The following is a 15273-nucleotide window of genomic DNA, read 5'->3' as shown; positions in this document are numbered from 1 at the left end:
GTCAAGGCGATATCTGTACACAGGTATACAACATTTCAAGAAGGTGAAGGCGATATCTGTACACAGGTATACAACATTTCAAGAAGGTGAAGGCGATATCTGTACACAGGTATACAACATTTCAAGAAGGTGAAGGCGATATCTGTACACAGGTATACAACATTTCAAGAAGGTGAGGTCGATATCTGTACACAGGTATACAACATTTCAAGAAGGTGAGGTCGATATCTGTACACATGTATACAACATTTCAAGAAGGTGAAGGCGATATCTGTACACAGGTATACAACATTTCAAGGTCAAGGCGATATCTGTACACAGGTATACAACATTTCAAGGTGAAGGCGATATATGTACACAGGTAGGCCTATACAACATTTCAAGAAGGTGAAGGCGATATCTGTACACAGGTATACAACATTTCAAGAAAGTGAAGGCGATATCTGTACACAGGTATACAACATTTCAAGGTGAAGGCGATATCTGTACACAGGTATACAACATTTCAAGAAGGTGAAGGCGATATCTGTACACAGGTATACAACATTTCAAGAAGGTGAAGGCGATATCTGTACACAGGTATACAACATTTCAAGAAGGTGAAGGCGATATCTGTACACAGGTATACAACATTTCAAGAAGGTGAAGGCGATATCTGTACACAGGTATACAACATTTCAAGAAGGTGAAGGCGATATCTGTACACAGGTATACAACATTTCAAGAAGGTCAAGGCGATATCTGTACACAGGTATACAACATTTCAAGAAGGTCAAGGCGATATCTGTACACAGGTATACAACATTTCAAGAAGGTCAAGGCGATATCTGTACACAGGTATACAACATTTCAAGAAGGTGAAGGCGATATCTGTACACAGGTATACAACATTTCAAGAAGGGGAAGGCGATATCTGTACACAGGTATACAACATTTCAAGAAGGTCAAGGTGATATCTGTACACAGGTATACAACATTTCAAGAAGGTGAGGTCGATATCTGTACACAGGTATACAACATTTCAAGAAGGTGAGGTCGATATCTGTACACATGTATACAACATTTCAAGAAGGTGAAGGCGATATCTGTACACAGGTATACAACATTTCAAGGTCAAGGCGATATCTGTACACAGGTATACAACATTTCAAGGTGAAGGCGATATATGTACACAGGTAGGCCTATACAACATTTCAAGAAGGTGAAGGCGATATATGTACACAGGTATACAACATTTCAAGAAGGTGAAGGCGATATCTGTACACAGGTATACAACATTTCAAGAACCAAGGTACATTAAATTTGAAGCAGTTTTTAAAGAATAGCTAGTGAAGGTTTTCAAGAACCATTGTACATTTTATTTCACGAAATTTTTAAATAATAGCTATCGAAATTTTTGTTTTATTTAATACAGCATACTTGAACAAAGTGGAGGAATAATTTAAAGGCCGATGCTAGTCGGAATGAGATACGCATGCGATAAGCATGCGCAATGGAGAGATACTACGACATCGCGGCGATGTTTTCGATGGTACTGCGCATGCGTGTGTTTACAACCTCAGACCCCGAACACCAACCCTAATCCTAACCCTATCCCTAATCCTATCCCTTACCCTAACCCTAGTCCTAATCATATCCCTAGCCCTAATCCTATCCCTAACCCTATCCCTAACCCTAATCCTCATTCTAGCCCTAACCCTAGCCATAGGTCACTGCGCATGCGGAGAGCTATCTTTTGCCGACTAAGTAGAGACGTTGGGGAGAAAAATCTTCCGAGTAGTCACTTCGTAATTTAAAATGACATCAATAAAGTAGTCAGGTTTGAAAATCCCTTACTGTGAATCTGACAATATCTTAACATTGCCACGTCATTAAAAAATTGTTAATTAATTAGCTATGTTACCACCACGTACTTCCGGTGATAATTAGCTCATCAACTTTCTCCAGAAGGTTCTCGATCAGAGGCATCTTGTTGGCCGTGTCCACCCCGCCCACAATGGCCAGTAGGGGTCGGGTTGGCTGGTACAACACCTGCTGCAGGGGTTGCAGCTCCCGCCCCATGAGCAACCCGCCGGCCATCTGGCGCTTGTTGATGCCCACGATGGAGCTGTCGTTCCTGTACGACAGGCTGTAGCTGTCGTTGATGTACACGTCACCAAGCTTGTTCAGTGCGTTCCTGGGGAGTCGTTGGCAATACAGACTTTAGAGAATAGGGTCGTCAGGGGCAGATCGGGCGGGGGAGGGGGGCTAGATATCCATCTAACTAATTCTAATCTGAGTATTTTAGATTTTTTATTAACAAGCCCTATATAAAACATGTAAATTGTCGAGTTTGCAGTGTATTATTATGGTATAATGTTGGGGTTAGTTAAACTTAGAAGAAAACTCTAATTTATATTATTATATTCATCAATTAATAGGACCACAAATTGGATTTAATATAAAATAGTTATATATTTTTTTACATAAAATTTATTGTTAGCCTCTTGTGTCTTGGGCAATTAGTAACCTCGTACGTCATTTTCTCACCTGAACTCTCGAACACTCCCTGGGGTTGGCGTGAAGTCCTCACCCCCGGGGGATTTCCCTTTGCCCACCTCCTCTGGGTGGAAGCGTAGATTCTCTAGAACAATCACAGACCCGGGCCAGGGAACCTCGCAGGCGGCCTCAACATCCGGCCCCACACAGTCGGGGAGGAAGGTGACCGTCACCCCCAGCAGGGCCTCCAGCTCCTCAGCCACGGGCCTCAGGGAGTACCTCTCCACCACCCTACCCTCGGGGTGTCCCAGGTGCCCCATGACCACAACAGATCTGGCTCCCTTCTCCAGCGCGAGCCTGATCGTGGGGATAGCTGCCTGTAGCTTGCTGTTGTCTGCGACCACGCCCTTCTTGAGCGGCACGTTCAGGTCAGCACGGAGTAGCACGCGCTTGTCGTTCAGAGAACACTGGTCAATCGTGAGCCTTTCCAGGTCTACCTACACATAAAACACAGTCATGTGGCTATCTTTGGGGCACTAGTTCATCTATCTAGGTCTACCTACACATAAAACACAGTCATGTGGCTATCTATGGGGCACTAGTTCATCTTTCCAGGTCTACCTACACATAAAACACAGTCATGTGGCTATCTTTGGGGCACTAGTTCATCTTTCAATGTCTACCTACACATAAAACACAGTCATGTGGCTATCTTTGGGGCACTAGTTCATCTTTCCAGGTCTACCTACACATAAAACACAGTCATGTGGCTATCTTTGGGGCACTAGTTCATCTTTCAATGTCTACCTACACATAAAACACAGTCATGTGGCTATCTATGGGGCACTAGTTCATCTTTCCAGGTCTACCTACACATAAAACACAGTCATGTGGCTATCTTTGGGGCACTAGTTCATCTATCTAGGTCTACCTACACATAAAACACAGTCATGTGGCTATCTTTGGGGCACTAGTTCATCTATCTAGGTCTACCTACACATAAAACACAGTCATGTGGCTATCTTTGGGGCACTAGTTCATCTTTCTAGGTCTACCTACACATAAAACACAGTCATGTGGCTATCTTTGGGGCACTAGTTCATCTTTCAATGTCTACCTACACATAAAACACAGTCATGTGGCTATCTTTGGGGCACTAGTTCATCTTTCAATGTCTACCTACACATAAAACACAGTCATGTGGCTATCTTTGGGGCACTAGTTCATCTATCTAGGTCTACCTACACATAAAACACAGTCATGTGGCTATCTTTGGGGCACTAGTTCATCTATCTAGGTCTACCTACACATAAAACACAGTCATGTGGCTATCTTTGGGGCACTAGTTCATCTTTCTAGGTCTACCTACACATAAAACACAGTCATGTGGCTATCTTTGGGGCACTAGTTCATCTTTCAATGTCTACCTACACATAAAACACAGTCATGTGGCTATCTTTGGGGCACTAGTTCATCTTTCAATGTCTACCTACACATAAAACACAGTCATGTGGCTATCTTTGGGGCACTAGTTCATCTATCTAGGTCTACCTACACATAAAACACAGTCATGTGGCTATCTTTGGGGCACTAGTTCATCTATCTAGGTCTACCTACACATAAAACACAGTCATGTGGCTATCTTTGGGGCACTAGTTCATCTTTCAATGTCTACCTACACATAAAACACAGTCATGTGGCTATCTTTGGGGCACTAGTTCATCTTTCAATGTCTACCTACACATAAAACACAGTCATGTGGCTATCTTTGGGGCACTAGTTCATCTTTCAATGTCTACCTACACATAAAACACAGTCATGTGGCTATCTATGGGGCACTAGTTCATCTTTCAATGTCTACCTACACATAAAACACAGTCATGTGGCTATCTTTGGGGCACTAGTTCATCTTTCAATGTCTACCTACACATAAAACACAGTCATGTGGCTATCTTTGGGGCACTAGTTCATCTTTCAATGTCTACCTACACATAAAACACAGTCATGTGGCTATCTATGGGGCACTAGTTCATCTTTCAATGTCTACCTACACATAAAACACAGTCATGTGGCTATCTTTGGGGCACTAGTTCATCTTTCAATGTCTACCTACACATAAAACACAGTCATATGGCTATCTATGGGGCACTAGTTCATCTTTCAATGTCTACCTACACATAAAACACAGTCATGTGGCTATCTTTGGGGCACTAGTTCATCTTTCAATGTCTACCTACACATAAAACACAGTCATGTGGCTATCTTTGGGGCACTAGTTCATCTTTCAATGTCTACCTACACATAAAACACAGTCATGTGGCTATCTTTGGGGCACTAGTTCATCTTTCAATGTCTACCTACACATAAAACACAGTCATGTGGCTATCTTTGGGGCACTAGTTCATCTTTCAATGTCTACCTACACATAAAACACAGTCATGTGGCTATCTTTGGGGCACTAGTTCATCTTTCAATGTCTACCTACACATAAAACACAGTCATGTGGCTATCTATGGGGCACTAGTTCATCTTTCAATGTCTACCTACACATAAAACACAGTCATGTGGCTATCTTTGGGGCACTAGTTCATCTTTCAATGTCTACCTACACATAAAACACAGTCATATGGCTATCTTTGGGGCACTAGTTCATCTTTCAATGTCTACCTACACATAAAACACAGTCATGTGGCTATCTTTGGGGCACTAGTTCATCTTTCAATGTCTACCTACACATAAAACACAGTCATGTGGCTATCTATGGGGCACTAGTTCATCTATCTAGGTCTACCTACACATAAAACACAGTCATGTGGCTATCTTTGGGGCACTAGTTCATCTTTCAATGTCTACCTACACATAAAACACAGTCATGTGGCTATCTTTGGGGCACTAGTTCATCTTTCAATGTCTACCTACACATAAAACACAGTCATATGGCTATCTTTGGGGCACTAGTTCATCTTTCAATGTCTACCTACACATAAAACACAGTCATGTGGCTATCTTTGGGGCACTAGTTCATCTTTCAATGTCTACCTACACATAAAACACAGTCATGTGGCTATCTATGGGGCACTAGTTCATCTATCTAGGTCTACCTACACATAAAACACAGTCATGTGGCTATCTTTGGGGCACTAGTTCATCTATCTAGGTCTACCTACACATAAAACACAGTCATGTGGCTATCTTTGGGGCACTAGTTCATCTTTCCAGGTCTACCTACACATAAAACACAGTCATGTGGCTATCTTTGGGGCACTAGTTCATCTTTCAATGTCTACCTACACATAAAACACAGTCATGTGGCTATCTATGGGGCACTAGTTCATCTTTCAATGTCTACCTACACATAAAACACAGTCATGTGGCTATCTTTGGGGCACTAGTTCATCTTTCAATGTCTACCTACACATAAAACACAGTCATATGGCTATCTTTGGGGCACTAGTTCATCTTTCAATGTCTACCTACACATAAAACACAGTCATGTGGCTATCTTTGGGGCACTAGTTCATCTTTCAATGTCTACCTACACATAAAACACAGTCATGTGGCTATCTATGGGGCACTAGTTCATCTATCTAGGTCTACCTACACATAAAACACAGTCATGTGGCTATCTTTGGGGCACTAGTTCATCTATCTAGGTCTACCTACACATAAAACACAGTCATGTGGCTATCTTTGGGGCACTAGTTCATCTTTCCAGGTCTACCTACACATAAAACACAGTCATGTGGCTATCTTTGGGGCACTAGTTCATCTTTCAATGTCTACCTACACATAAAACACAGTCATGTGGCTATCTTTGGGGCACTAGTTCATCTATCTAGGTCTACCTACACATAAAACACAGTCATGTGGCTATCTATGGGGCACTAGTTCATCTATCTAGGTCTACATACACATAAAACACAGTCACGTGGCTATCTTTGGGGCACTAGTTCATCTATCTAGGTCTACCTACACATAAAACACAGTCATGTGGCTATCTATGGGGCACTAGTTCATCTATCTAGGTCTACCTACACATAAAACACAGTCATGTGGCTATCTTTGGGGCACTAGTTCATCTATCTAGGTCTACCTACACATAAAACACAGTCATGTGGCTATCTTTGGGGCACTAGTTCATCTTTCAATGTCTACCTACACATAAAACACAGTCATGTGGCTATCTTTGGGGCACTAGTTCATCTTTCCAGGTCTACCTACACATAAAACACAGTCATGTGGCTATCTTTGGGGCAGTTTGTTATCCTAGCAATACAGGATTAACATTAAAAGTGTGCGATCGTGTCATTAATTGAAGTTTAATGAGGCGTGGTGTTGGGACGCAGTGCAGCAGTTAGAATGATGACAGATGTGATATATAAATACAGCCCAGCGGCAGTTGCCAATGCTTCCCCCAGTTAGCCAGTGATTATATCAGTGATGTTGTACCACACCAACCTACAACATTCGTGTGAAACAAGTCCATTGCACCGTCTACCATCTAGTTGTAGCCTATCATGTAATGTTTACACTAAAGCTAAAGACAATGTGACCTATGACCCACACACCTTAAGTTTTGGGTTGATTGACTAAAGACAGTGTGACCTATGACCCACACACCTTAAGTTTTGGGTTGATTGACTAAAGACAGTGTGACCTATGACCCACACACCTTAAGTTTTGGGTTGATTGACTAAAGACAGTCTGACCTATGACCCACACACCTTAAGTTTTGGGTTGATTGACTAAAGACAGTGTGACCTATGACCCACACACCTTAAGTTTTGGATTGATTGACAGGGGCTCTATGCCCCACCCACCTTAAGTTTTGGGTTGATTGACAGGGACTCAATGCCAGGCAGTATCTTGCCCTCCAGCAGCTCCAGACTGGCCCCGCCCCCTGTACTGACATGTGTCACCGTGTCCTCGGCCTTGAACTTCTTGGCACATGTGGCAGTATCACCTCCACCGATGATGGTCACCGCACCCTTTCTTGTTGCCTGACCAAGGAACACATCAACAACATGGAGTTTTTTAGTTGTTAAAAGTCCGGAAGTAAAGGAATATTGATGGTAGACAACCACTAACGCTACGATAGTCAATAAAAATGACCACTGACACGACAATGGTCAATGTAAATGACCACCACTGACACGACAATGGTAAGTAAAAATTACCACTGACACGACAATGGTCAATGAAAATGACAACTGACAATACGATAGTCAATGACATGACCACTGACACGACAATGGTCAATGGAAATTAGCACTGACACGACAATGGTCAATGGAAATGACCACTGACACGACAATGGTCAATGGAAATGACCACTGACACGACAATGGTCAATACAAATAACCACTGACACCATCTCACCTTGGCGACAGCGGCCATCATGGCTTCTGTCCCCTGAGAAAACTTGTCCCACTCAAAGACACCAGGCGGACCGTTCCATACAATGGTCTGGGCACTGCTGATGACGTCAGCAAACTTGGCACTAGTTGTCTCCCCTACGTCTAATCCCATCATTCCTACAAGTCAATAATTCCAAAGTTTCAAACAAACAAACAAACAAACAAACGTACAGCATTTACAAGTCTTATACTTTAACTTAGCTCAGACTGTAAACAACATAGTTATACTCATTTATGTTTGTTTTCACGGCCGTAACCTTAAAAAATCTTGGGATAGACTAATCAATGTACCTTCGGTTTAAAAATCTTGAGATAGACTCATCAATGTACCTTCTTTTAAAAATCTTGAGATAGACTTATCAATGTACCTTCGATTTAAAACATCTTGGGATAGACTAGTCAATGTACTTTCGGTTTAAAAAAAACTTGGGATAGACTAGTCAATGTACCTTCGGTTTAAAAATCTTGAGATAGACTTATCAATGTACCTTCGGTTTAAAAATTTTGGGATAGACTAATCAATGTACCTTCGGGAATTCCCTGTTGAAGATCGGATTTCCCCGAATTGGCGTCCTGAGAAAAAGCGTCAGCCACGATGAAGTCGACTGGGAGATGTATGGTCACGTTGTTCTCCCTCGCCTTCTCCATCAGATGGGGGACGATCTTAGAGCCCTCTTCGTCAAACAGCGAGTCTCCTATGGGCATGTCGTCTAGCACCTGGGGTGGTAGGACAACATAGGTCAAGGTCAACTTTGGAAAATTCCATAGAATAAAACAACATACAATGTTTTCGTATAAAATGCATATTTGGGTGTTGTGGCGATAGAAGAAATCTAGTTAATCCCTCTAGTTATAGTTATACTAATGCACTAGTAATTAACCATAAAAAATGTGTATTGTATTTTTGTCAAACGCTAATTATTTTAATTAACCATGGTGATTTTGTCTATACAGACTTTATAAGCTGATATTCCAAACTGTCCACCTCCCCCCTTTTCCACACCCGCTGCGGGCGGTTATTGAATGGCTACTTCAGCAGATGAGTACCTTTAGAAAGGTGAAGGCCATCCCGCCTCCAATGATCATGGCATCAACAGTGTCGAGCAGGTTCTCTATCAAAAGGATTTTGTCCGAGACTTTCGCCCCTCCCAAGATGGCGAGCAGTGGACGTTTTGGGCTCTCGAGAACTTTGGAGAAACTCAGCACTTCTTTCTTCATCAACAGTCCTGAAAGGTGATACAAGCTTCGTAAAGGGTAGAATTTCCTAGTGTAAAAATATGTGAAGAATGTAGCTAAAAATATTAAAAGACTTCAAAACTAAGAATTTTTAGAAACAGTAAAATTAAAGAATCAGCTGACCATTCAGGTTTAAAACTAGAACCAACAAGTCTCACAAAGTTCTAGAACCAAAAAGTCTCACAGACAAAGTTCTAGAACCAACAAGTCTCACAGACCAAGTCCTAGAACCAACAAGCCCCATAGATCAAGTTCTAGAATCAACAAGTCCCACAGGCCAAGTTCTAGAACCAAAAAGTCTCAAATGCCAAGTTCTAGAACCAACAAGTATCACAGACCAAGTTCTAGAACCAACAAGTATCACAGACCAAGTCCTAGAACCAACAAGCCCCATAGATCAAGTTCTAGAATCAACAAGTCCCACAGGCCAAGTTCTAGAACCAAAAAGTCTCAAATGCCAAGTTCTAGAACCAACAAGTATCACAAAGTTCTAGAACCAACAAGTCCCACAGACCAAGTTCTAGAACCAGGCCCCCCCCCCCCTCACAACTTACCTGCGGCCCTCACAGCCAGGTTACAGCCCACGACGGAGCTGTGGGCGCGGTGGGCGGTACCAAAAGCGTCGTTGACGTAGACGTCGCCCAGCCTGGTCAGTGACTCCCTGAAGGCCTTGACCTCTTCTGGTGTCGCGGTGACCTTCTTGCCCTCATCGTTGAGACCTTTGCCTTCCTCTTCCACATGAAACCTACGGCAAGAGTAGCGTGTAGCATGTAACATGTAGCTTTTAGCATAAGACAACCCGATATTTAACCAACCTAAGATCCAATAAGACAACCCTCTACTTGACCAACCTTAGATCCCATAAGACAACCCGATACATGACCAACCTAAGATCCTATAAGACAACCCGATATTTGACCAACCTAAGATCCCATAAGACAACCCGATATTTGACTAACCTAAGATCCCATAAGACAACCCGATATTTAACCAACCTAAGTTCCCATAAGACAACCTGATATTCGACCAACTTAAGTTCCCATAAGACAACCCGTTATTTGACCAACCTAAGATCCAATAAGACAACCCGATATTTAACCAACCTAAGTTCCCATAAGACAACCCTCTATTTGACTAACCTAAGATCCCATAAGACAACCCGATATTTGGCCAACCTTAGGTCCCATAAGACAACCCGATATTTGGCCAACCTTAAATTCTCCAACAGTATAACACTTCCGGGTCGAGGGTCGGCACACGCCTCTTCAACTTCCGGTCCCACGCAGTCGTTGAGGAATGTCACCGGCTTCTTCAGGAGTCTCTGCAGTTCTTGGGCTACAGGCTCGAGTGTAAATTCGGGAACCACGTGACCGTCTGGTCGGCCTAGATGGCTCATCAGCACAACGGCCTTGGCCTCTGCAATAGAATCATGTCGAGCCTTAGGTCAAGTTTCAGGACAGAAGAAGGGTTTCTTTCGGATATTTTTCTCCGGGGAGCGGTAAAAACGTTCTGTGATAGTGGACACTGGTTATAGTATATACACATCCACCCCCCCCCCCCCCCACACACACACACTCTTCTGATCAACAAAAAAAAATACATAATTTATATAGACATAATTTTTCTAGTTAATTACGGAGGGAGGGGGGGTGGTTCCGGCTGTGCCTTCCCCCTCACCACCCACAGAAAAATGCCTGAAAGAAACACTTCTAAGATGGTCATCTCTGGTCATTTATTAAAGTAATGTCTATTTCTAAAGTAAAATAATCTAAGCATGACCATAATTACTGACTGGTCGTTCTTCATCATTCATGATTAAAGATATTTATGAGTCAGAAAAAAATGGGTTTTAAAGCATACTAGATGGTATAGACTATAACATAACATACTTGAGGGTATAGACTGCAGCCTACTTGTATAGACAAGCCAACTTACTGTGTTTTAAAGCTTTTTTGATGGTTGGTATAGCTGCCTCAATCCTTTGTGTGTTGGTGATTTGACCGTCGGCCATGGGGACGTTGAAGTCGACCCTCATCAGCACCCTCTTGTTGGCCAGAGTACACTGGTCAATGCACAGCTTACTGGATAGGTTGACCTGCATGACGTCACATAGGTGGGGATACACAGGTAAATTATGGTGGCAGGTACCTAGATGGTAGTCACTGAGGTGTGCTAAGGTTATGGGGAGCTATGCCACATGCAGTATGTATACTGTACTATGTATGGTAACTATGAATTGGGTATAATGTAATCTGTATACTGTACTATGTATGGTAACTATGAATTGGGTATAATGTAATCTGTATACAGTGTATGGTAGCTATGAGTCTGGTATAACAGGTAACTGTGACATGAGTGACGTTGTGTACGTGAAGGATATAGGTAATTGGGATATGCAGATTATAACACGAAGCAGTTGTGTTAAGTATTGTTGGAAACTTAGCCTTGCTACCTAGCAGTGACATGCTATCTGTGCTGAGTGTTATGTTTGTTAGTATAAGATATGTGAATTTAGTGGGGTAAAGAGCTAGGTAACCTCAATGTAGCCTGCGTTCAGCCCATTTAAATCTTTGTAAACCCCAGTTTAACCAGAGTTGAGCTTAAGTTAAACCCCGTCTAAACCCCAGTTTCACCTGAGTTCATCTCGAGCCAAACCCCGGCTAAACCCTAGTTTAACCAGACTTGAGGTTAAGTTAAACCCCAGCTAAACCCGCCAATTCTACTCACCGCACGTGACCGCGGTACGGACGGCAGCGACGGCACCGACACGACGTCCTCCTCCTCTGTCTCCATTGGCTGCTGGTCATTGACCGACTCGCCGTCGGTAGTGACGTCACCTGGTAAATACGTCACGGGACTGGCTGATACCTATTTATATTGGGGGATCTATCGGCTTACTGGGGTCAGTTCAACGTCCAGTCGTCTTTACTTTCCCTACTTGTGTTAGGTAGCCATCAAAGGAGTTGTCAAGTCATGTGACAGCTATTTATATGCTAATGTAAACTATTCGCTCTTTCTTGGATAATGTTCACTAAGCGAAGTATTGGAACTTTAAGTTACTTAAACCCTAACAGGCCAGGTCACTAACCCTAACAGGCCAGGTCACTAACCCTAACAGCCCGGGTCACTAACCCTATCAGACCGGGTCACTAACCCTAACAGCCCGGGTCATCTAGACCCTATCAGCGGGGTCAGCTAACGTTACCTTCCACCGGCGCCTCCTCTGCAGCGTTCCTGTTGGCATCAGTCCTCACGATGCTGGTCTCGCTTGACCCTAGCTTGTGGTCATCACTGGACACCAGGCTGTTCCCATCCTGGGCGGACATGTTGTTGCCCTCGTTAAAGTTGACGCCATTGGTAGGCCCGGTGTGGCCGCCATTGGTTGGCCCAATGTGGCCGCCATTGGTTGGCCCGAGGTGGCCGCCATTGGTTGGCCCGAGGTGGCCGCCATTGGTTGGCCCGAGGTGGCCACCATTGGTTGGCCCAATGTGGCCGCTATCGTGGGAGATGGATCGTATTTTTCGGGGTAGATTGGCTTTCATGTTGGGGTCTGTGTGTGAGGGGCTGTGTTCTCTAGACCTTTGGCTGATGTGTTCCCTTGAATGTTGACTGTGTTCCCTTGAATGTTGGTCACTATGTTCCTTAGATCTTTGGCTGCTATGTTCCCGTGGTTGCTGGCTGTGTTCCCGTGGTTGTTGGCTGTGTTCCCGTGGTTGTTGGCTGTGTTCCCGTGGTTGTTGGCTGTGTTCCCGTGAATGTTGGTCACTATGTTCCCTAGATCTTTGGCTGCTGTGTTCCCGTGGTTGTTGGCTGTGTTCCCGTGGTTGCTGGCTGTGTTCCCGTGGTTGTTGGCTGTGTTCCCGTGGTTGTTGGCTGTGTTCCCGTGGTTGCTGGCTGTGTTCCCGTGGTTGTTGGCTGTGTTCCCGTGGTTGCTGGCTGTGTTCCCGTGGTTGCTGGCTGCTATGTTCCCTTTCCCCCAGGTGCCAGCCCGCCCTAGACTCTGCTTTGCTGCCTTCACTGGACGCCCTTGACCTTTGACTGGCTCCACCCCCAGTATCGGAAGCTGGCTCTCGCAATCGGCTGACCCTCAAGTCCTGCTCCTCCTTGACCTTTGACCTCAGCTCGTCCTCCCTCTCCCCGCGGCTTGTCTTGTCCTGCACCAGGTCCTGGTCCTGGAACATTTCCGTTAAAGAGACCAACGTACTGTCCTCCCGCTGACTGCCCCTGGGGACCGTGCTGTCGGTTACGTAGACCGGGGGGTCGTCCCCTGCCCAGGACTTGGTCTGACTCTCCAGCTCCGTGACGCTACTCACCGGGGTGGGGTTCATGTCACTATCGCTCGAGTACACGACTTCCGGGTCAACATTCGATTCGCTCTCACTGGAGAAGATGACTTCAACTGGGTCAACAGGACTTCCCTCATCGCCATCTTTTCTCTTTGCTTGAAGCCGAGAGTTTACTTTCGTTTTCTTCAGACTTTGCTGTTTAATTCTTCCGGTGCCATCCAGTTTGTTTATATCAGACGGCTCCAATGTGTGTCTTATGGCTGTCTTGTCCTGAGACATCAGAGACCCTAGGACGGGGTGGGTTTTAGTGCTGGGCCGGTATCTGTAGGATTTTGTCTTGGCAGTTTCTGATCGGTCGTGCTTTGCCTTGTCGGTAGAGTTGGGGATCGCTGTCTGCAAACAATACAGAAATCAGAGAAAAATTGTGACGTGTACATGTAAATACATGCATTAACGCAGGACAGACAGACAGACAGACAGACAGACAGACAGACAGACAGAGAGACAGACAGACAGACAGACAGACAGACAGACAGACAGACAGACAGACAGACAGACAGACAGACAGACAGACAGACAGACAGACAGACAGACAGACAGACAGACAGACAGACAGACAGACAGACAGACAGACAGACAGACAGACAGACAGACAGACAGACAGACAGACAGACAGACAGACAGACAGACAGACAGACAGACAGACAGACAGACAGACAGACCGCAAGCTCCTCCACAAATTCATCAATAGAAACGAGGTCCCCGCGTGTGTCCTCATCGTTATCGTCAATAACGCTCGTATCATCGCCATGATCGTCTATGACCGCCACGTCGTTGTCGATGGTTGTATCGTCCCACGTGTCCGGGTCGTCACCTTTGGCCACCTTCCCAGGATCACCAATTAAGAAGGTGTCACCACACACCTGACTGGTGTCACAAGAATAGCCTGTACAGGAGGTGAGACACGGGCTTAGCGTACAGGTGTATACAGGTACTCAGGTGGTGTCACTGTACGTGGTGTAATAGCTTACATATTATTACAGATGTAATCGTGATTAATTGTCTTATTATAGTAAACATTTTGTGTGTGCTATGGATTCCACAGTTTGACATTTTAAATATAAATTAATAGCTCGTATAAGTTCTTTTTGAAGTATGTAAGGGAACCTACTCGGCTCAGACACGTTTATGTAAGAGAACCTACTCGGCTCAGACAAGTTTATGTAAGGGAACCTACTCGGCTCAGACAATATGTAAGGGAACCTACTCGGCTCAGACAAGTTTATGTAAGGGAACCTACTCGGCTAAGTCAAGTTTATGTAAGGGAACCTACTCGGCTCAGACAAGTTTATGTAAGGGAACCTACTCGTCTAAGTCAAGTTTATGTAAGGGAACCTACTCGGCTCAGACAATATGTAAGGGAACCTACTCGGCTCAGACAAGTTTATGTAAGGGAACCTACTCGGCTGAGACAAGTTTATGTAAGGGAACCCACTTTTCTCATACAATATGTAAGGGAACCTACTCGGCTCAGTCAAGTTTACGTAAGGGAACCTACTCGGCTCAGACAAGTTTATGTAAGGGAACCTACTCGGCTGAGACAAGTTTATGTAAGGGAACCTACTTGGCTCATACAATATGTAAGGGAACCTACTCGGCTCGGTCAAGTTTACGTAAGGGAACCTACTCGGCTCAGACAAGTTTATGTAAGGGAACCTACTCTGCTCAGACTCCCAGCCCAATACTTCAGGCAACAGCTCAACATTTAGTTTAAATGTGACTCGAGGCTTTTCTTTAGGCTGGTCCTTGTTCTTCTTGGCCGTGTTGGTTTCCATGTCTTCAGCTGGTCCTAGCAT

At 44.4% G+C, this 15273-nt stretch overlaps 2 protein-coding genes across 5 annotated transcripts in view; both read right to left on the bottom strand.

Moving 5' to 3' along the window:
* Positions 1-12733, bottom strand: part of LOC131939634 (uncharacterized) — a 48249-nt gene extending 35516 nt beyond the window's left edge. For all 4 annotated transcript variants that reach the window (XM_059298067.1, XM_059298068.1, XM_059298064.1 and 1 more), the window contains exons 1-11: positions 12337-12733; positions 11859-11968; positions 11067-11226; positions 10343-10547; positions 9686-9876; positions 8943-9121; positions 8423-8612; positions 7858-8012; positions 7299-7478; positions 2530-2975; positions 1914-2176 (exon numbers count right to left, since the gene is read on the bottom strand). In XM_059298067.1, the coding sequence (XP_059154050.1) occupies positions 1914-2176; positions 2530-2975; positions 7299-7478; positions 7858-8012; positions 8423-8612; positions 8943-9121; positions 9686-9876; positions 10343-10547; positions 11067-11226; positions 11859-11968; positions 12337-12673 (2416 nt within the window). In that variant the 5' untranslated portion in view covers positions 12674-12733. The remainder of the gene's footprint in view (positions 1-1913; positions 2177-2529; positions 2976-7298; positions 7479-7857; positions 8013-8422; positions 8613-8942; positions 9122-9685; positions 9877-10342; positions 10548-11066; positions 11227-11858; positions 11969-12336) is intronic.
* On the bottom strand, positions 12705-15273 carry LOC131939636 (putative uncharacterized protein DDB_G0279653). The gene is made up of 5 exons (XM_059298070.1): positions 15138-15273; positions 14140-14363; positions 13217-13810; positions 12766-13131; positions 12705-12716 (listed from the first exon to the last, which is right to left on the bottom strand). The coding sequence occupies exons 1-5, from the start codon at positions 15271-15273 to the stop codon at positions 12705-12707; spliced, it is 1332 nt and encodes a 443-aa protein (XP_059154053.1).

This window comes from Physella acuta, unplaced genomic scaffold, assembly GCF_028476545.2.
Source record: "Physella acuta isolate Inbredline_101_S28 unplaced genomic scaffold, ASM2847654v3 ptg000285l, whole genome shotgun sequence".
Classification (NCBI taxonomy): domain Eukaryota; kingdom Metazoa; phylum Mollusca; class Gastropoda; family Physidae; genus Physella; species Physella acuta.
This window is presented reverse-complemented; position numbering and strand designations above follow the sequence as displayed.